Source organism: Garra rufa, chromosome 15 (assembly GCF_049309525.1).
Source record: "Garra rufa chromosome 15, GarRuf1.0, whole genome shotgun sequence".
NCBI classification, from domain to species: Eukaryota; Metazoa; Chordata; class Actinopteri; order Cypriniformes; family Cyprinidae; genus Garra; species Garra rufa.
In genome coordinates this window covers 20,672,964-20,695,942 of record NC_133375.1, presented here as the reverse complement: position 1 = coordinate 20,695,942, position 22,979 = coordinate 20,672,964, and the positions used below count along the sequence as shown (strand labels likewise).

The 22,979-nt window shown below is 36.9% G+C and overlaps 2 protein-coding genes across 2 annotated transcripts; both read right to left on the bottom strand.

Moving 5' to 3' along the window:
* Positions 1 to 4,251: 4,251 nt before the first annotated feature.
* Positions 4,252 to 7,516, bottom strand: mpeg1.1 (macrophage expressed 1, tandem duplicate 1). The gene is made up of 2 exons (XM_073819280.1): positions 7,035 to 7,516; positions 4,252 to 6,364 (listed from the first exon to the last, which is right to left on the bottom strand). The coding sequence occupies exons 1-2, from the start codon at positions 7,485 to 7,487 to the stop codon at positions 4,646 to 4,648; spliced, it is 2,172 nt and encodes a 723-aa protein (XP_073675381.1). The 5' UTR covers positions 7,488 to 7,516; the 3' UTR covers positions 4,252 to 4,645.
* Positions 7,517 to 19,821: 12,305 nt separating this feature from the next.
* LOC141287290 (histone H1.4) lies at positions 19,822 to 20,495 on the bottom strand. Its single transcript, XM_073819422.1, has one exon. It carries the CDS (start codon positions 20,453 to 20,455, stop codon positions 19,934 to 19,936), a length of 522 nt encoding a protein of 173 aa, XP_073675523.1. The 5' UTR covers positions 20,456 to 20,495; the 3' UTR covers positions 19,822 to 19,933.
* Positions 20,496 to 22,979: the final 2,484 nt, after the last annotated feature.

Sequence of the window (22,979 nt, the reverse complement as noted above, 5' to 3'; positions counted from 1 at the left end):
AAACTAAAGTGAATAAGTGGTAAAGATAGGGGTGAGCGGGGCACAACCTAACGCGGGGTTAATTGTAACACGCGTGGTTTAAATATTTCCACACATGCCAGCATAACCAAATTAACGGTGTTTACTAGTTGCCATAGCAACACTATGCAGAGAAAAAAGAGCGCCAGAATTCAAAAGCCTTTTGAAGATATCGCTGAATATTTATTTTACCATAATAAAAGTACATTTCTGGCTGAAGTAAACTTTTCATTTCAGTTTTTAATATTCATTTAAAATTAGACAAATCTGCTATTATTTTAATCTCCAATTTGTTATTTATCAGTTTAGATGGTTTATTAATGCTTCGCAAACCAGCAGAAGACACTAACCTGTTTTAAACTCCAGTCGCGCAGCTGGGGAAAGATGTAACACTGTGTTACAATATTCCCCGCTGTTATTAAACTATGCTATTCTGTGACATTAGCGGTGCAGTTTACACGATTTACTTCTAAGGATTTTGATAAGATACCTCAAGAAACAGGTGAATAAAGGCTGACAATCAATGTTTAATGTTCAGAAGTTATTATTTCAAGTAATGTAAAGCATTTTGGCTGGTTTATGTGTGTCGTGTTCTATGAGAGCTGTGTATGGAGGAGTGGAGTGTTTTTCTGAATGTCTAAATGTGTTTCATCTATCTGTCCACATTGTTTTGAACTACTGTACAGCTGTGTGTTGCGATCAGGGCCGTTCAAAGCATTGTTGCGATGTGTTCATTTTCAAACTCCAAAATTCGATTATTTTTATTTTTTTTAAAAACGTCATTACTTCATTTGAAAAAGTTAACACATGTATTTTACTGACAAAATATTTTAGTTTGTTGTGTATATTTTTTTCATTCGATCAGATAACATTTTAAGCTGTCATATGGTCGTGTTACAACGTGCCCCTCAGATGTTACAATGTACCCCATCTATGGGGCATGTTGTCACGTTTCACTTCCTTTCTTTTGAGGCAAATAACGAAAAACGTATACACTGTAAATATGAAACAAAGCGATATATTTGTACTAGACAAGTGTGAAAATAACGTGGATAAAAAATTGTACTCTGAACCCCACATGGATTTACATAAACCGCGAAATTCAAAAAGTGTTAGGTTGTGCCCCGCTCTCCCCTATGTACGAGCATTTAGATATTAGTCTAATATTTCACCTACCTGACCAGAAATGATAATAACTAACACAAATGTTGTCAAGATAACGATCCTCATTTGGTTTGGCCAACCACAAATGCCTTCTGTTCCTCAGACATTTTTTTGCACTCTTATCCTTGATTTGTTACAACTTTTGACAGTCTACAGTAGGGGTGGGCGGTACACCGGTGTCATAGTCATCACCGGTGTGACATTGTGCCACGACATGGATTTTCTAATACCGTCAATACCGTAATAAATCAATTATGTGCCTTGAACGGCTGCATTTACATCAATAATAGCTAATTCTAAATAATAAGGCATTATATTTTCTTCAAAGGTTCAGTTGTGGTCTGAATACCTGTCCTTATACTATATATCTTGTTGTAAATAAAAAAGTAAAACATATTCGTATCAGCTTTGCAGGTGGTAGGTAAAAGGGGAGTATCCATTAAATGACTGGTGAAACATCGTGAAGAAAGGTCGGGCCTGTAGCCTATACCAGGGGTACACAGCGGATCACAAATTGAGCGGGCGCGAGGCGAACACCACCGGCCTGAGCTTATTAGAATATCGTGCCAATCAAAAAATTGGCGCGATATTTAGTTGAGCTTCATATTTTTTTTTCTTATCGGCGCACCCGCAAATATTGTATATAATATTGTATATAATTTTTGCACTTTCAATATGCAGGGTATAGAAATCGCTTTTAAATGAGTGCTGGAGCTGTTTACTTTTACTTTCGATTTTGCGATAACGCACACTCTGTGTAAAGGGAGCAGCACATCTTAGATATTTGTCAGTGAGTACAAGATTGCAGCAAATCCTCCAGTCTATTTTTGTCATCTCTCTTCACTTTCGACCCGTGATCATTCAAATCTAAAGGTCATTGTACACTGAGTCCGATTTTCGTATGCGTTTTTTTTTTTTTTTAGTTTTCTCATGTTCGCCATCCTTATCAAAATGCTGAAAAATTATGGATGCGAAAATGCAGAAAATCAAACACGATCCAAATTTTTTTATGATGGACGAAAGTTTCAGAGGCAGTGTGTAAACTAGACACCACACGTTTTTTTTTTTACGTGCAAAAATCTCGGACGAAAATTTCGTACTCATGTGTGCAATGACATTAACTCCAGTAGCTCGTGTTGGATGCAGGGTTGCCAAGCCCGCGTTTTTCCCCAAAGAATTGGTCTACTTTTAATCTGTTGCCATGGGTTGATTTCCCCCAGTTATTTAAAGGTTTTAAATATTGCAGAAATTAAATTTAAAAAAATATATATATTTTTTTTGTTTTGTTGTACACTGTTAAGTAAGATCTTTAGGTTTTTTGCAAAATAAATACGTTGAGAATGCATAATACTCTCCCATGTCTCTTTTTGATAAGGATACCTACCATTTACTTATTATATTATAAAAAAAAATAACTTTATTCACATACTAAAGCGACAGGACAGGCTACTCCTCCCAAAATGTACCAAAAAAAGTAATACCGTGATATTATACCGCCACCGTTCAAAAGATGAAAAATACCGTGATATTAATTTTAGGTCATACCGCCCACCCCTAGTCTACAGCACTCCAAATTTTTTCTCTGTCCGACCGATTGGTACAGCCCAAAACATGACAATAATTGATCATTTTCAGCAGCAATAATCAGCAAAATATGCAAGTTTCGGTTCAGTGGCATTGCTTACTTTTAGTGCCGCCAATATATATGATTGATGATGCATCATGAAAACACTCTGCAATATTTTTACATTTGTATTATTATTATTTGTGGGTCATATGTAGCCTTTTAGGTCCACTGTTCATTTCTACCCAACTCTTGAGAGTTCATTGTTTGTTTTGTAATTTAGGAGAAGTTGAGATGCTACTAGAAGTCGATATAGTAGCTTGGAAGCAGTTTTATTCAACTGTAGGCCTGTATTAGGTAGATAAACAGGTATATGACTGACTTTTATAATTCCTGTTAGACTTGGAAGACATGACTTATGAATAATGCTGCTGTCCAAAGCAACACTGTTTAACTGATAATCTTGGCAAACGATCATTCACATATAGCAGTGGCTTCATGTCATATAAATGCAAGTCAGAACAGAGAGGCTAGTTGGCGCCATGTTGACTTCAAAAGAACTTAAAGGGGTCATCGGATACAAAACTAACTTTTACATGTTGTTTGAACATTAATGTGTGTTGGCAGTTTGTGTATACAACCACCCTACAATGATAAAAATCCACCCAGTGGTATTTTTTTATCTTTAAAAGTAATATTCCCTTTTTAAAATCAGGTTATTCTCAGCTTCTTGTCGGTGTGACGAAACACAGTTGATTGACATGAGCGTCTTACCTTAGACCCACCCTCACCGAGCTGAAACAGTCCAAATACAATTGCCATTGTGTCGACTCAGGTGCAGAGGAAGACTCTAATTGAGCGATTGAGGTGTTCTGTTGTTGGATGTAATGATGAGCATAGCAGTAGTCATTTACTCCCGACATCTGAGCCGCTTAAGAGGCAGAGGACAACGTTACTTTCGTTTTTAAAAGGAAAGCGCCAGTCCTGATCTACATATGTGTCTGTGTTCGTGTGAATCATTCGTGATGCAGCTTCACCCACAGCAGAAGTGAGTATAAGGGTTTTTTATGCATCTTTGCAAACGGCCTTTCTTAATAATGTGCTTGTTGGCAAGTTTCGCCAATAAACGCAGCTAAATGCGGCTAAAGTAAACATTACAGCTTGTAATCCCTCAGCAGAGAGGTGCCGGCAAACAGAGCTCATTTGCATTTAAAGGGCCCATGCTATAAAATGAGCTGATATTTTGCAGAGCTGATTTTGACAAGGTAAAAGGGTGTTTTTTTTACACTACTTTTGAGAATTTTTAACCAAAGTATATTAGAGACTTTTCATAAAGTCCCTAAAGAATTATATGAACTTGTGGAAAATGGGCATCCAATGACCCCTTTAAGACAGAGGAAGACAAGTAACTGGGATTTGGAGATTAATAATGATATTCTAATGCTGTTTCAGTGTTTGTCTTGTAGTTTCTGAAAGAAAGATAATAAATATCCTCACAAGGTAAATCAGGTTCCTGATCATATTGCATGTTCAAGTTAATGAACTCTTTATTAGTCACAAAAGCACAAAAAAGACAGGCATCATGTATATAAAACCCTATGTAATTTTCCTCAGCTGCTCGAAAACTAATAAGTGTACTCTTATTTCACAACAATCTGTAAAATAGACTACTGAAACACTTACTGTGCAGTAATTTCTCACAGCAAGCAATTTTTATATATATTTTTGTTTTGTGTAATGTTTTAGACATTCAGTCAGCAAAACAATTATTTTAGATTTATTAAAAATGTGAAAGGTTGCTTTAACTGTTACTGCTGCTGCCAGCTATTACGAATCACATTCACTATAACATTATAAAGCTTAACTGTAAATCTCAGAACAGTCATCTTAAAAAGATTGTTATGATAGTAGGGGTAGAGTGGGGTTTTCATTTACAATCTCATTCGGTTGTTCTCTCTGAATCTCTATACTGCTCTCGCTTTGACCCTCACTATTAATCTCTTCATACCCTCTGCTCAACCCAGTAGCAGAAAAACTCCTTCTCCTTTTCTTCATAATCACTGTTCCTGCGACCACAAGAGCAACCAGAACAATTAAACCAGTGGCTATACCAGCTTTTTCTCCTCCAGACATTTGGGAAGATGGTGTGTCAAACACTGATGCCATTTGATTAATTTCACCAGGCTTTGCCAGTCTCCACATTTTAGTTTCTCCAACTCTCACCCAAGAACGATCACCTTCTGTCATTACAGCTACAGTGTTTGTAGCAATCATGCTGACCATTGGTGGTCTTGTGAATGGTGGAAGGCGAACAGGTTTTAACTGACCACCAGTGAACACACCAGACTGGACACAGTACAATATCTGACAGCCATCACTAATGGCAGCAAGATGTTGACTGAATTGAGGTGGACAGCGATTTTGACCCTTTGCAAGAGGGTTGCCAGATTGGCAGCTGAAGAAACCACCAAAAGGCACAGAGAATCTTGTTCCAGCCTCATAATCATTGCTCATACAAACCATCATGCCATTAGACAAAAAGTGTTGGGTAAAGTAGTTTGGAGGACAGCTATTAGATTTGGTCAGTGGGTTTTGCATGCCTGGTCCAAATAGGCCTCCAAAAAGGTATCCAGAGTACTCAGGGGTTTTCTGAGTTGAGGAACACCAGTAAGTTTCAACTTTTGCACGGCGGACACGGTAAGCATCACCACATGTTTGAGAACAACAAGTAGACCAGCCTAAGAAACCACATGAACGGCAGTGGCTGTGGCATTCATAATGATTATAACCTCGTTCTACTGTCTCAGAGCGTAATAGAGTGGTGGTGTACTGCTGAGCACACGAAAAATCACCAGTAGCTGGGTTTTTCTGTGCTGTTTCATCACAGATAACATTTCCATCTGACGTCAGTGGAGTGCATCGTTGGTAAATGCCACCAAAGCTCAGATTAGTGACTGGACCCTCACAAGACGCATCGTCTACATTTGCCTGAAAGTTGAAGTTTTTGGAATCTGGACTTACACAACCTGGAATGGTGTTTACTTTATAGTATTGCTCCGCAGCCTTACGAACTGATGAAGCCATTTTATTTACTGTTGGTACTGGGAGGTCTGGGAATGTTGTTGGATTCAGAAAAAAGTGAATTGGCAGACCGGAGCGGTCAATAGCCACCAGATTATTGAGTGTACTCTCTTGCCACTTCTGCAGAGTGATGCCTGGGTAGAATAACGCTCCTCCATGGCTCTGAATTAACGAATATGTGATGTTACCCTGATAACCACTTGTTTTAGAAGCTCCATTGGATGTATTGCCACCAATATCAAATTTAACCTTGTCAAAAAAGTTAAACCCTGCTGATGCAGTAACTGAAGACATGTCTGACTGACTGTTAGAGATATAAGACATTTTTAAATAGTCCTCTTGCACTAAAGTGGCACCTGCATCAACACTTACAATAACATGAGTACCATAATCAAGAATGAGTTTTTCTGACAGGTAAGTTGCTTGACGAGTGTGGTTGTTTTCAATAGCGTCTGCGATTTCCTCTGCCTGTCGAGCAAAGCGGGTGTCCAGAGTGAAGTCAGGATACGCCTTTACTGTGTACAGATGGTTACGGACCTGAGAAACAATTTTTTGGTAATATAAGAAAATGAAGTATTGACAGTCAGATCTGCAACTGAAAATACTCCATCCATGTTTTAAATATTTTTGTTTTCATTATTATTATTTTAGATGCTCGTAAAATATTTTTATTCATTTTGGTTTTAGAACATTCAAAGGTTATTTAAAATTACATTTGTGACATTGGACCACAAAACCAGTGATAAGATTTATACATCATCTGCAATCTGAATAAATAAGCTCTCCATTGGTGTATGGTTTGTTAAGATAGGACAATATTTTGCTGAGATACAACTATTTGAAAATCTGGCATCTAAATGGTGCAAAAAATCGAAATACTGAGAAAATCGCCTTTAAAGTTGTTTAAATGAAGTTCTTAGCCATGCATATTCCTAATCAAAAATTAAGTTTTGATATATATACGGTAAGACATTTACAAAATATCTTACCTGATGATTTTTGGCATAAAAGAAAAAAAATCGATCATTTTGACCCATACAATGTATTTTTGGCTATTGTTACAAATACTGCTACTTAAAACTGGTTTTGTGGTTCAGGGTCACATTTTTCCTTATTTACATAGAAATACTTAAAATTTGGTATTCATCGTGCTTGTCCATACAGTCTATAGAACTCTCAATATCACATTTTTTGCTTTCGTACTTACTTGAACTCGTGCCGTTACAGAACTGTCTCTCACTTGGTGGGTTTTCATACGCTGGTTTTCTGTGGAGAATTTTGCATTGAGCACCGAAAAGAAAGAAACATCTGCATTGATGGAGCTTGAAGTTGAGCTTTTCTGTTCCAACCATGTCATGATGATCTCAGAGTTTGTTTCCACTCCGCTCACTTTCTGTGGAATGACAAAGACTTCATCTGGGATGAGATAGACACCATCTTCTGTGGTCTGACACTGGGAATAGCTCAGATTCATCACCCGGCCCATGTCTATGTTGCGCAGGTTATCCCAACCTCCTCCTGGTAGAACCTCCAGCGCTGGTAAACTGGAGTTTTTGCGGCACAAACGAAGTCCATTACTGGGACGAAGGTTGAGAGGATGAAGGTTGCAGACATTGATAAAACAGCAGAGCATCAGCAGACAGAAGGGTTTTGACTCCATAATCAGCAGGTGCGTGTTTCACGCTACCTTCCAGTGATGTGACCTTCAATAAATGATATCTGGAAGATTTTAGAATTTGGGGAGTTCCTCAATGAAACCACTTCTGTGTTTCACATCCGTCAGAAAATAAAGTCATGAGACTATAAACTTCCTCTTCATGATTGACTACCTTGGAGAAACAGACAAAAGAACCTTCAACCTGTGTTTCAACATTCAGTTGATGGACAGGTTTGTGCCTGACTAGATGAAGCAAGAGTTTTTTCGTATTTTGTTGGGTGTTTCATTTGGCAAATTTATCAATGCAATTTCTGTCATTTTTTGGGTCTCCATAATATCCTATAGTTTTTGATGATATAAGGGGGTTGAGATTTTTTTTTAACCATTCATTTCCAAACAAGAGGAAATGAGACCAGTGTTATTCTCAGGCTTTTTCAAATCCTCTTTAACATGATTAACATTCAAAAATGGCTTTGGGTCTAGATGAAATGCCCCTAACAGGTTTAATTTTCATCATCACTTTTTATCACGTGATGGCACAGTTTTATGCTTAGACAGTGCTTAGACACATAGTGAGCAGGATATGATCTCATGCTTAAGGGCTTCTGTTTTTTATATATATATATTACATTCACAAAATTAAAACATACAATCTACTGTAATTCTATATTATTGCAAACCATTCAGTTTTGAGGTTTGTATGTATTTAGCCAAAATATTGAAATGTGATGTTTACATTCTCTTATAAATGAAAGTATATTTAAAGGCTGTAATTTACTAAACTATGCAGCAGAAGTTATTCGTTTAAGGGTCCAAAGTACTTTTGAATGCTCAAAGCCAGGGGTGCCCAACCCTGCTCCTGGAGATCTACCATCCTGCAAAGTTCAGCTCCAACCCTGTTCAAACACACCTGAACCAGCTAATTAATTTCTTAGGTAGCACTAAATAATTACAGACAGCTGTGTTGGAGCAGGGCTGGAACTAAAGTCTGCAGGTAGGTAGATCTCCAGGAACAAGATTGGGCACCCCTGCTCAAAGCCTATAGGTGCACCTTAAAAGAACAGCTTAAAAACTAGGGATGCACGATATGTATCGGTCGATAACTTGCGCGTTTTGTCAGTAAAGCCGGTTCTGTAATCAGCGGTAAATGCCATCAGGTGCGCGATTTCACGTTGAGCCGTATATACTACACACAGCCGTTGTTTACAGACGAGCTGCGCACTTTCACACTGATAATGAACATTGCTATGCGCAGCTCGTCGGTAAACAACGGCTGTGTGTAGTATATACGGCTCAACGTGAAATCACCCACCTGATGGCATTTACCGCTGATTACAGAACCGGCTTTACTGACAAAACGCGCAAGCTTTATCGACCGATTGGTATCGGTGCATCCCTATTAAAAACTGGTTTAAACTGATAAAGAACCAAGATATACAAACAATATTTTATACAGTGGTGGCCAAAATTATTAGAACACCAGCTAAAGATGGTTTTTGCTGTATAGAAGGTCAGTAGGAAAGATCAGTTTACATTTCCAAACATTCATTTTGCCATTAATTGTAGTAAACCAGTGAGGCGTTTGTTTGCACAAGGAGTCTGACAACAGCCAGTGTTTCACAGATCTGATCTCATCATCATCCAGTCTGTCTAGAACTACATGAAGAAACAGAACAAACTAACTAAATCCAGAAGAATTGTGGCAACGTCTCCAAGATTCCAAAGCTACCTGAAAAACTATGCACAAGTGCACCAAGAGCAAGCGTAGCTTTAAACGCAAACGATGGTCACACCAAATGTTGATTTAATTCAGTTAATAGAATTAAATTGATAAAGAAAATCTATTTATGACATTATTTTTGACAGCATTCTTATTTTACAGCATTTTTTCAGAAACTTTTAACAGTACTGTAGCTTTGCAGGTAGGTCTCTTGATGCATCCTGGAGACATTGCCACAGTTCTTTTGGATTTAGTCTGTCTCAGTTTGTTCTGTTTCTTCATGTCATTCCAGAAAGACTGGATGATGATGAGATCAGATCTCTGTGTGGAGCACTGGCTGTTGTCAGACTCCTTGTGCAAACAAAAATCTCAACGGACTATTACAATTAATGGCAAAATAAATGTTTGGAAATGTAAACTGACACTACAGCAAAAGATAGAAATAACTGATTTATAAATATTTTTTAGCTCCTGTACAATCCAATAGTTTACCTTACTTAGTTATCTTTACTTAGTTGCTATACTTACTAGGCTTTTTTAAGTTAGCTACTTTCAAGGCAAGTAAAACAACTTACTTACTACTTTGAGTAACGCTTACTTACAATATTCAAGTAGCCACAAAACCAACAACTTCAATAAATCAGTGGGAGGCAGCAGTGAACTAATATGTTGGTAATGTGCAAAATAACAACAGAAGAAGAAGAAAAGAAACGTTTTTGAAGTGGGGCAATTTTTAATAGACTTTTCACTGTCTGTGGTTCTTTCTTTCACTATAAAGTCATCTGATATGTTGAACTTTCAATACAACTAAAATATGTGAGAGAACATCACATAAGCTGACTTCATAAATTGATGTTGATTTTTTTTTTAAAGTAACTTATTATAGTGATTAGTGTTCCCTTTGGTTGGGCACTTAGAACTTTTTATTTTATTATAACTTTCTATGTCTCATTACCTGTATTATACATGTTCACTAATGTGCCTTTACTATTTTATTGTTCTTACTAAATACCTTAAGAAGCTTTTAATTGGGTTGATATAGTCCTTTAATATTTGCGGTAATATGCTCAAATCACACACAGACTTTAACATTTAGCACGCAAATCACAACAATGGTAACAGTTCAGTTCAGTTTTTTTATTTTTTTTATTAATTGTAACAATAACCATTTTATTTGCTCTTTTTGTTGTGATACTACTGACACAAGACAGCAAATAAAATTGCCAGATAAAAACAACAACAGTAAAACAAAGCAACTGCATAATTTATTCATGCCACAATGCACTCTGGGAGTCAGTGAGTAGCAATACTAAGTCAAGAGTAAACCTAAATGTAGAATCAAGTACCCCCTACAGTACTTTTTTAGTTACTAGAACTCTTGTATAAGTAAACTAATTTTGGCCACCACTGTATTTAGCGTCACAATTTTTAAACCATGTGATATGTTTCAGTGACATGTTCAGTTAAAGCTTAATCTAACAGTCATCAAATGAATATTGATAGGGCAGGTATGTGTGGTAAAACCATGAAAATGGGCCCTACTGCCGTTTAGACATACTACAAACGAGTAGTTTAGACATATTTTAGACAAGTGCCTCCACTCTTATAAGAGAAAGCACTGAAAAGATCCATAGCCATGCTGTGTATATGTTGACAAATATTGATTTGTTTGTTTGCCTGATTTTCTATTTAAACAGCGTTTTCAAAAGTACAAATATTCCATGTAAACTGAAATATTCCATCAATTCTGGTCTTCTAGGCTTAAGATGCAGTCATACTACACTTTTTAACTTAATGTATACAAATAAATGCGTCTAAATATGTATATGCAAAAAAGCGGAAACACAAGCACGTGCAAAAAAAAATTCATCTTCCCCTTTCTACCAAAGTTCATTGTTCGATGAGCTAGAGCAAAAAGTTAACCAACAGAGGAAGAAATATCAGCTTGTGACTCCAAATGTAAACTCCAAGGCTGAATGGTTTTTGCGATGTTGTGTGAATGTGAAATATTATAGTTTTAATATTTTGAATCTATTATATGCAATCAATTATTTATAACGAAAACAGAATCCCTAGAACATGATATCATATGTTTATGATATTCACTGCAGAATCTAAAGTTTTTAAAGCCTCTTGTGTGCTTACAGTGACGCTTCCTCTCAATAGCTTGCACACCCTTGACCTCCTTTTATATGAATGCAAACACAGGAAAGCACATTTCAAGCACCGTGACGTTTTGTCTTTGGCTGTGTATCAAAGCTGAGGTCTGTTGGCAGCAAACTTTACTACGATGGTTTTAAAAATTGTTATGCTTTTGAGGAGTGGAGAATGATGAGGAGAACCGGAGTAGATGAACGAATAAAGATTTATTAAAACAAAACACTGAAACTAATACAAATAAACAAAAACCGGGAGCATAAGATGAGTACATGAACCAAGCAAACAGAAGTAACAGAATGCATTGACAGACAAATGGGGAGTGCACACACAGACTCTTAAATACACTGAAACGGGGGCGTGGTCACTAACAAGATAACAAGATAACAAGGGGGAAATACAAATAAGGGCATGACTGAACTAACTAAACAATACCAAAAGGGGGAGACAAGGACTAAACCATATAAGCTAGAACCATAGGGGGAAAAACACTTGGGAAACATAACAGAACACAGACATGAACTGACAGCTTTACACTACCAGTTTCCTTAATTCCTTGACCAAAGCTTGATTGTGTTATGTAACAAGTTTAAAACATTGTGCTTTTAAGAAAGGTTTGTTTGGCTGATTGCCATTTTAGCTATAGCTATTATTTAATTAAGGTTCAAAAATACACCAGCATAAATACATTTTGCTGATTAATGTTTAACTATTTTTTATACAGCTTGCAGATGTACGTGTGCTATCTGGGTATTCATTTTCAATTACAGTTAATGGTATTTGTGACCACAAATGTAATATTTGTGATCAAAGAGTAAAAAGGACTTAAAGGAACACTTTTTTGGAAATAGGCTCATTCTCCAACTCCCCCTGAGTTAATAAGTTGAGTTTTACCGTTTTGAAATCCATTCAGCCGTTCTGGCGATATCACCTTTAGCATAGCTTTGCATAGTTCATTGAATCCTATTAGACCAATAGCATCGCGTTCAAAAATGACCAACGAGTTTCGTTGTCCTATTTAAAACTTGACTCTTCTGTAGTTATATCATGTACTAAGACCGGTGGAAATGCAAAGCTGCTAGTTTCTAGGCTGATAAGATTAGGAACTACACTCCCATTTCGGCGTAATAGTCAAGGAAGTTTGCTGCCGTAATATGGCCGAAGCAGGAGCAGTAATATCACGCAGCACATGTGCAAATGCTAAACTAGCTGGGAACTCATTTCTGATAATAGGCTACTCCGCCTGCTTCGGCCGGAATGGGAGTGTAGTTCCTAATCGTATCAGCCTAGAAACTCGCAGCTTTGCATTTCCACCGGTCTTAGTACACGAGTCAAGTTTTAAATTCAACAAATATGGAAACTCGTTGGTCATTTTTGAACGCGATGCTATTGGTCTAATAGGATTCAATGATCTATGCTAAGCTATGCTAAAAGTGATATCGCCAGAACAGGAGAACGGCTGAATGGATTTCAAAACGGTAAAAATCAACTTATTAATTCGGGGGGAGTTGGAGAATGAGCCTATTTCCAAAGAAAGTGGAGTGTTCCTTTACAAGTATGACTTGTGGTGAGCTTTTGTATATTCATCCATTTGGCAGACATTTTATTCAGTGTGCCATGCATTCTATACAAGTTGCACATATTTACAGTGCTTGGATTCCTTGGAAATTACTAAATAGAAATTACAGACTTCAGTGATAACATTAAAAAGTCACTAGCTGTTTGGCATTTTTTTAGTTCAAACCAAGGGCAATCTGTGTGTTTTCTGCAGACAGGCAGATAATGATTTACTAATATCACAAGAGTGTGCTTAATTTAAATACTTTAATAGTTTTATGTCAATTAAAACTATTAACATAATTTCATACATACAGGAACATTTCTTTAGACTCAAATAAAAACAGTTTTTGTAACTACATGAATTATTCAACCTTTAACCCACTATAGTTTACCCTGACTGTTCTAAGTACACTTAGACATTTTCTCTAAAGGCTGGGACACACCAAGCCGACGATCGGCCGTCTGGCCTCGTCGGGCAGTTGGTGGGCGTCGGTGAAGCGTGTCGGTTCGGTGTGTTCCGCACGTCGGCTCGCGTCGGCTTTCGTCGGGCTCGCGTCAGCCAAAGTTTGCCCGATTTGACATGTTGAATCGGCGTCGGGCTTGTCGGGGCTGTCTGGGAAAGAGAGCGCTCTGATTGGCTGTTCAGACACCGAATCAGAGCGGGTGGAGGACTTGAACGTGAAGTGACGTAACAAGCAAAGAAAATAGTCAAGAGGGAATCGGCTCGCTGTCATCATTTCGCAATTCGAAACCAACTATGGCTGTGTGGAACGAAGCTATTGAAGGCGAGCTGATCAATTTGAACCAAGACAGGCCAGCGCTGTACGACATAACCGAAAACGCTATGCAAACCGTGTGGCGGTTCTTCCGGGTTCTCTTCTTGGAATGAAAATACAGACTACTGCCATCTGCAGGTACGCCACGGTATATCTCCTCACGCATGTGCAGAAAGCACCTTCTAGTTTGCAGTCGGCTTTCGTCAGTTCGGTGTGTTCGAGCTCAGTTTAATCGTCCAGACGCCCGCAGACGCAGCCGACTAGAGGCGACAAGATGGTCGGCTTTCGTCGGCGCTAGTTGGTTGGCGTCGGGTTGGTGTGTCCCGGCCTTAACAGTTGCTTGAAGTTCAGACATATTGATAAATAAATACATATTCATTAAGAAGAAGTTCAAACTGAGGGGCACCATAGAAGTCCACTATATGGAGAGAAATCCTTAAATGTTTTCCTCAAAAAACATAATTTCTTTACGACTGAAGAAAGAAAGACATGAACAACTTGGATAACAAGGGGGTGAGTACATTTTCTGTAAATTTTTGTTCTGAAAGTGAACTACTCCTTTAACTGTTTTATAATTCACACCATCTAGTGGAATAACATGTATAAACCTGTATTAACCTATGTTGCGCAGGTTATCCCAGCCTCCTCCTGTCCATTACTAGGACGAATAAGAGAACGAAGGTTGCTGACACTGATAAAACAGCCGACCATCAGCTGAAAAAATACTCTAGACTCCATGATCAGCAAATGTGTGTGTCACACTACCATGCACTAATGTGACCTCCTCATGGATTGGGTAACTTGGAGACACAAACAGACAAAAACAATTAATGTGTATTTCTTTCCAGGCAGATCCTGTCATACCCAACATCCTCATGACCTGTGAAGAATAACTCTGTTATACCAAAATACACACACATTAATGGACGGTGCAGATACTTTTTTCAAGATGACAAAAAATTGATTTCAGTATAAATGTTGGACTATGCTGTTTCAGCAAGCATGTTTACATTTCTTGCTAGTGTCAGCTGTTACATGTAGAGCAGGCTGGCAGTGGGTATGGACATGGATATGAAATGTTTTTCTTTCAGTTTTTAAGTTTTCCACCACTTTTAATTTCTACAAGCATGCTTCTAAGTTTGTTTACACTCTTAAAGAGGTCATTGGATGCACAACTCATTTTTACATGTTGTTTGAACATTAATGTGTGTTGGCAGTTTGTGTACACAACCACCCTACAATGATAAAAATCCACCCAGTGGTGTTTTTTTATAATCTTCACAAGTAATATCCTCTTTTTAAAATCAGGTCATTCTCAGCTTCTTGTTGGTGTGATGACTCACAGACAGAGGCCAATCTCACGGTTGTTGATTGACATGAGCGCCTTACTTTAGACCCACCCTTGTGTCGACTCAGGTGCAGGGGAAGACAAGAATGTCTCCGACTGAGCAATTGAGGTGTTCTGTTGTTGGATGTAATAATGAACATAGCAGTTGTCATTTACTCCTGACATCTGAGCCGCTGATGACGCAGATGCTTAACGTTACTTTCGCTTTTGAAAGGAAAGCGCTGATCCCGATCTATGTTAGTGCAAATAATTTCGTGATGCAGCTTCACCCACAGCAGAAGTGAGTATAAGGGTTTTTTATGCTCATTAGCATTTAAAGGAACATGCAATAGCTCGCTCAAAAAGGGCTGATTTTGACAAGGTAAAAAGAGTGGGTTTTTTTACACTACCATTGAGAAATTTTAACCAAAGAATCTATATATAGACTTCTCATTAAGACCCTAAAGAATCATATCAACTTGTGGAAAATGGCCATCCAATGACCCCTTTAAAAATAAAGGTTCCAAAAGGGTGTTTTTGCAGAGATGCCATTAAAGTACCATTTTTGGTTCCCCAAAGAACCTTTCAGTGAACAGTTCTTAAAAGAACAATTTTAAAGAACAATTAAAAAAATATAAAAAACCTTTTTCGACTACAAAGAACCTTTTCTGTTTTTGAACCATTGATGCCAATAAAGAACCTTTATTTTGAAGAAAGTAGCAAGCTTGCAGTTCTGATAAATTAAAATGCCAGATATGGAAAATCTGCCAGTGACACTCTGCAGATTCTTAACAATTCAAGACTTTTGCATAAAAATGGGCCAAATCTGTGTAAAACCTAAAAAGAAACTTCTTGACCTTAACAAAAAAAATCATATGCAAGCATGGTGAGAGGTTTCAGGAGAAGCATCTGGTTTTATTTTGGTCTTATTTTACTCAAACATAGGAAATTCCCAATTAAGGTTCAAAAATAAACTCCTCTCTGGGTTGCACCATAGTATTTTGCAGGTTAATGTTAAACTTATTTTACTGGTGATTTACTACCTGTTGCTATTTCACTTTATATTATTAGCATTGTAGTCTATAGATAAGCAGATGGGAGATTGTGAATCTAATTGCAGGTAAGGTCCTCAAAGGTACATTTAAAGGAACACTCCACTTTTTTTGGAGATAGGCTCATTCTCCAACTCCCCCCGAGTTAATAAGTTGATTTTTACCGTTTTAAAATTTCATTCAGCCGTTCTCCTGTTCTGGCAATATCACTTTTAGCATAGCTTAGCATAAATCATTGAATCTTATTAGACCAGTAGCATCGCGTTCAAAAATGACCAACGAGTTTCGATATTTGTCCTATTTAAAACTTGACTCTTCTGTAGTTATATCGCGTACTAAGACCAGCGGAAATGTAAAGCTGCGGTTTTCTAGGCCGATAAGACTAGGAACTACACTCCCATTCGGGCGTAATAGTCAAGGAAGTTTGCTGCCGTAATATGACCGAAGCAGGCGCAGTAATATCACACAGCACATGTGCAAATGTTTACTTCCGTCAACAAATCCAACGTGCATGCAGCACAGGCAGCGTTCCTCGCCATGGAGACATTTTTGAGAGACAATTTAGAAGATATTTACTTTGGTGCAGATCCTGAACCGTATCAATTTGAACCAGAATTCAATGAAGCTAAGGTTTTGGAACGTGAAAGACAAGAAAGTGTGTCTGAACTGCCTGGGACAGAAGGGATGAGGAGAGCAGATTCGAGCTGGTGGGGCTTGCCAACCCATGCCAACTGAAAGTGAGTGCCTGTGTTGTCGCGAGTGGGACCAGGTATTGCCATCGATGGCAAGGGTGGATCTACCTGATGAGGAAGTGGCATGTCGCAACATCCGAGGACTTGGATGCAATGCTGCATCCTGCAGTAGTAAAAAAAAATTTCCGGTTTGACCAAATAAACTAGAAAAAACGTCACACGCCGAGTGGACCTAATGGCCAGCTGTCGCAAGAGTAAGTTATTCCTGCAACCACTACAATATATAATATAAAGATTTTAAATGCATACTGTCAGTTTGCATTTTCAGGCTTATATTCATGATGTACACTTTTACTCAAAACTGACTTTAAACACCACCGACTGTTCGCAATAACTTTCTTTTGCAATCATACATGGAATTTGGTCATAGCAAATACTAGGCCAACTGTTCGCCTAAAACTACTCTTCAGGGGTTGCATTTCACAGGTAACGTTAGCCAACAATATCATGTTACACTTACAGCCATGGGCGATGCTCCTCGGTGTCCTGTCTGTAACGTTAGTTTGAAGATTGTTGGGATCGCCGTGTCCTTTAGACGCCGTGCTGTAGTAACGGTAAAACTATCCAAATAGTCATCTGGTTCAAAATCCTCGGAGCAAACACACCATTTCTTGATCGTTGCTAACGGTGTTTTGAGATCCATGTTCAGAGCAGCCAGCCATTGATTCATTAGTTGGAATTGCTTTTTTTTCGTGGGAATTCTATGAAACATGGTAGTAGAGTACGTCCTCGACTTACTATCACAGCCCCTTACAATGCACATAACCATAGCTAATCGCACACAGGTAAATCCAGCCACTAACAATTTACCAGCTGCAACTCGGACAGCTGCAACAACCGGAATTACACAAACTTAGCACCGGTCACATTGGAAGTTACCTAGCTGGGATCTAATTTCAGGCGCTTTGTGATATTAATGCGCCTGCTTCGGCCATGTTACGGCAGCAAACTTCCTTGACTATTACGCCGAAATGGGAGTGTAGTTCCTAATCTTATCGGCCTAGAAAACCGCAGCTTTACATTTCCGCTGGTCTTAGTACACGATATAACTACAGAAGAGTCAAGTTTTAAATAGGACAAATATCGAAACTCGTTGGTCATTTTTGAACGCGATGCTACTGGTCTAATAGGATTCAATGATTTATGCTAAGCTATGCTAAAAGTGATATCGCCAGAACAGGAGAACGGCTGAATGGATTTCAAAACGGTAAAAATCAACTTATTAACTCGGGGGGAGTTGGAGAATGAGCCTATTTCCAAAAAAGTGGAGTGTTCCTTTAAGTAATTTTTAACTTGGTTGGGAATTTACATTTTTCTGTTTTTTCAAACACTTTTGGTAAAACTTTACATTAGGAAACACTATTCACTATTAACTAGTTGCTTATTAGGATGCACATTGCTAGCACATTGGCTGTTTAGTTATACAGTATATACATATATATATATATATATTTTTTTTTTTGAGTATAAAAATAAATGCCACAATTAAATGGATAGCAGCAATAATAATACCTTTTTAATGACTGTTAATTCCATTAATGTAATTTTGATTAAAAGAAATAAAAATATTAATTCCCAATTCCAAGTTGTCAATAATTGTATCATTTGTCAATCTGATCAAATAAAGCCAAATCAAATATAGTTTAATTGGTGAAATTAGACTTAAAATCAAGGTCGAATTAAATCCAAGTAGAATCAAATTAGAGTCTGATCAAATAAAATCTGAGAGAAGTAAGTCTAATAGAAATATTAGACTGTCTAGGTGCACCCATATCAGAGTAAAAGATAGAGAATGGAGAGAAAGAAGAAGTAAGAGGTGTGAAGTCTCTGATCTGCAAGGGGTGCAGGGTTAGCGCTTCTTATACCAAAAACCAGACAGTACAGGAAGTCTATAGGTCGCTTATATGTCTAATTTTGATTAAGAACACATTACTCAAGTCTCAGCTCGTGACCAAAGGTGTTATTAATTTGCATGTTTGCCCACCAACCCAAACTTTAAAAAGGCACATTTACTAAGAAGTACTACTTGTTCTAAGAACATCAGTCTGTCTGTTGGAGTTGATGATAGATATGATAAAATGTACAAAAATAACATAGCTACATAGCAACAGCATACAGTCTCGTGTCATGTCTCAAAACGTCAGTCAGGGTAAAACTGTAAGGGCATTGAATACATATTCTCAAAAAGATTAATAATGATATAAATATAATTCATAATACAGTTAATAATGCATAATCTTAGATATGAATATGCAAATTCTTGTTAATTTCATAAAGTGGACACATCAAAACTGCTATATCCAATAAAAAAAAATCATTGCAATTGTATGTGAGAATTAATTCCGTGGTTAAACAAGACATTGATTTACTTTCATCATAAAGAGTGTGCTTTAAATATTTTAATAGTTTTATGTGCAGGAAAATATTAATGTAACAGTTTGACGTTTTTCTACCTAAACAAATGTTTTTGATTCAGTTTCCAGTTAAGTTTATACTTTTAGCCTTTTTCATTTTCACTTTTTGTCTTTTTCAGTTTACCCTGTTGTAATATCGTTTATTCATTTATTCAACTTTCAGCTGCCGGAACGTCAGACATATTAATGTGTAAAATAATGCTTTCATGGAAAGCATAGGCTACTTTCTTACTGAATATAAGTGACGTAAATGCGCACGAAATGTATACACTTTACACCACTAGATGGTGTTATTTGAAAAACAGCCACAATGCCCTAATGTGTAAACTTTAGGATTTAGTAGGCTACAGGAACACAATAACACCATCTAGTGGAATAACCTGTCCGTTGATATTATTAGCCCGTTTACATTTCTTTCTAACGTCAAAAATAATACAAATTGTTTATTAGCTATATATGAGATTTAGGCTAATGTGAACTTTGGTCTGTTCAAAACAAATAAGTTAAAATGTCTAAATAAAACTACTACTACTAATAATAATAATAATAAGTTACTAAAAATAACAACAAAGCACCAAATTGAATGCAACAATATTTTTTTTATTTTACAATGCATTAAAAAAGATTTTTTTATTTTTTACAATGCATTAAAATGGATGTAAGAATCCTTTAACAGTCACTATCCTGTCACTTATTTTTTGGCCGGTTTTGCTTTGCCTGTTCTGGAAGTTCTTCGCTTGGCTCTCTTGGGTTTTGTGGTCTTCTTGACCGCAGCCGTCTCGCTGGCTTTTTCAGGACTTCTCAAAGTTCTCCTTCTCTTCTTGGGGGATTTCTTTGCCCCAGCAGGTTTCTTAGGCGTCTTTCTCTTTGCCCTCTTTGCCTTTGGCTTCTTAGGCTTCTTGGGCTTTGTAGCAGCTTTCGAGCCGATCTTAAATGATCCAGATGCTCCAGTGCCTTTGGTCTGAATCAGGCGACCGCTGGCCACCAGCCGCTTAACTGCCAGTTTGACGCGCGAATTGTTTCTTACAACATCATAACCACTGGCAGCCAAAGCTTTCTTCAGAGCGACCAGAGAGACACCACCGCGCTCCTTGGAAGATGACAAGACCTTGAGGATCAAATCAGACACGCTGGGTCCTGACTTCTTGGCCTTGGACCTTCGTCTTGGCGTTTTAGTAGCAGAAGATGGGGCCGGTGGAGCGGCTGTGGACATGACGGTCGGTTTATTGGAGCTGGAACGTCAGCTGGAAGGAGATGTCTGAGGAGACTGAGTTTGAGAGGGGTCGTGTGCCAATTAAAGTAGTCAACATGAGAACCGTGTAGACTCTAGTAATCATGATTTCAGCGCCTTTTTATGAGCCGCAATAATTTGTGTTTTCCGACCAAAAGAAATAGTATGTTTTTTGCTTTTCAAAATAATATAATGACCTGAATTGTCAACCAGAAAATTTGGAAAGTGCCACAATATCATCTAACTTGTACGTAGCCTCCTAATAATACAATTAAAAATTGTTTTCTCTTTGCAAATGGGAAAAAATCGATGTGCCATGCAGTTTTAAGACGGAACAATTTCTAGACTTTGTATAATTGCATCATTTTAAAAACATTATTTACTTATTATGTGCAATTGTTCCGTGAGACTGGACCATATTTAATATTATCATGAATTTAAAAATAGAATATTTGTTAGAGTTTTTCAACAAATAATGCATTTTTAGATGACTAAAACACATTTTCTTTTTTTCTCACTTTTAGCGAATTATGGCCCTAAAAACACTAACACGTTAAATAAATGTCTTTGAACAGCAAAAACACTAATAAATCATTTTTAATATATTCCTTTTTTTATTTTTTTAGATGCTAACACTTTTTAGAGCTGTCAGGTGGGATTGTCTGAGATCTGAGGCTATTATATGTCACTCATTACATGCTTTGTGCTTATGTAACAAACCTAAAAAGCTTCAAATACTTTTAAAATTATCTTAGTTTAATTCATAAAAGCATTTTACTTCTTACATTTTGTTCTTCTGGAGTTATTACACCAGAAGGGTGTCTCCCAGACCGCTGAACGTTATCTTTGATGCCATGTCAGTTGGTTGATAAATGACCTAAAAGGACCCTTTTGGTTGTTTTGCTTGTTTAGAGGTGTCTGAGGGTTTGGGGGTGCATTAGTGTAATGTGGGACATAAGGTTCAGTGCATGTATCTTCCTTTAAAACATTAAAGTGAACATGAGTGGTGCTGAATTCAAGCAGGGGTGTCACGTTTTTGAAATCACTTGACCTGCATAAAAAATATTTTATAAATGTGGTCATGAAAATCATCAAACAGGAAACAAATGTCAGTGACATAGGATTTAGACTAAAATAATGTTAAGTATTTAAATATGTTATAAATAAAACAATTTTCTAAACTGGTATGAAATTATATTTGTGATAAATTTGTACATTCAGTTTTGTAATAATATTGTTAAAATTTGTTATGAATATTTTCTATTTGAAAAAAAGAACAGGATGTTTCTTTCAAAAGTGGGGCAGCGTGTTTTAACTAATGTGGGATAGTCAAATATGTTATGTTATTCAATTGATAAAATGTGCATTAAAAAAGTTAAATGCCATACATGTATTTTTGTTAAATATTTGGGCATATAATGCAGCAATATTATTTGTTATAAAATCCAGATTACAAAATTAGAGAATAGAGAACAAAGGTTTCCTGGACCTTGATGAGACTGTGACTGAAGAATTCTGTTATTAAGTGTTTTTATTATAATAATTTGCTTAACACATGCTTGCCTCACAACATTTGAAGTTTCGTAGTCTTGCCATGTGCAGAGTATGTAAGTTTAAAGGCATTCCATGTTCAAAAGTTTAAATCTTTTTAAAATTTGTTATGAAATTATTTTGCTATCTTTATTAAGTCCAAAGTCCAGTTACATTTTTTACTTCATTATATGATTATTGTTATATTTGCAGCCAGAAATGTAAAATTTTTGAAAAAAAAAAAAAATCATCTGATTTCTGTGTTATAAAGTTCACTCTGTGTTGTGAAGTTCACGCAAAGGTCAGTGACATAGGATTTAGACAAAATGTTAAGTAATTAAATATGTTGTAAATAAAACTATTTTCTGAATTGTTATCAAATTGTATTTGTGATAAATGTGTACATTCAATTTTGCAATAATATTGTTAAAATGTGTTAAGAATATTTTCTATTTGAAGAAAAGAACAGGATGTTTCTTTCAAACGTGGGGCAGCATGTTTTGACTAATGTGGGAAAGTCTGCAAGCAATATGCTGTTACTCAGTTGATCAAATCGTCACCTTATTATTATAAGGTTCTATCTGCATTCTGAGCACTTTCGAGATATTGAGCTTCAAAGTTTTTGCATTCCATAGACTTTTGTAGATAGAACCATTTTTGTTTTCTAAAAAAAAGGCCCAATATTTACACAGCTTACAAAAGAAACATCAAATAATGTAAATAAGTTGTCACAGAATAAGAATATGTGAATAACTCAATTTTGACAAAAATGTCAGATATACCTTATAATTATAAGGTGACGAAATGTGCATAAAGAAAGTTAAGCATGTATTTTTGTTAAATATTTGGGCATATAATGCAGCAATGTTATTTGTTTTAAGAGAATAGAGGACAAATGGTTCCTGGCCCCTGATGAAACGACTGTTTATTTCTGTTATGAAGTGTTTTTATCATTACGATTTGCTTAACACACGCT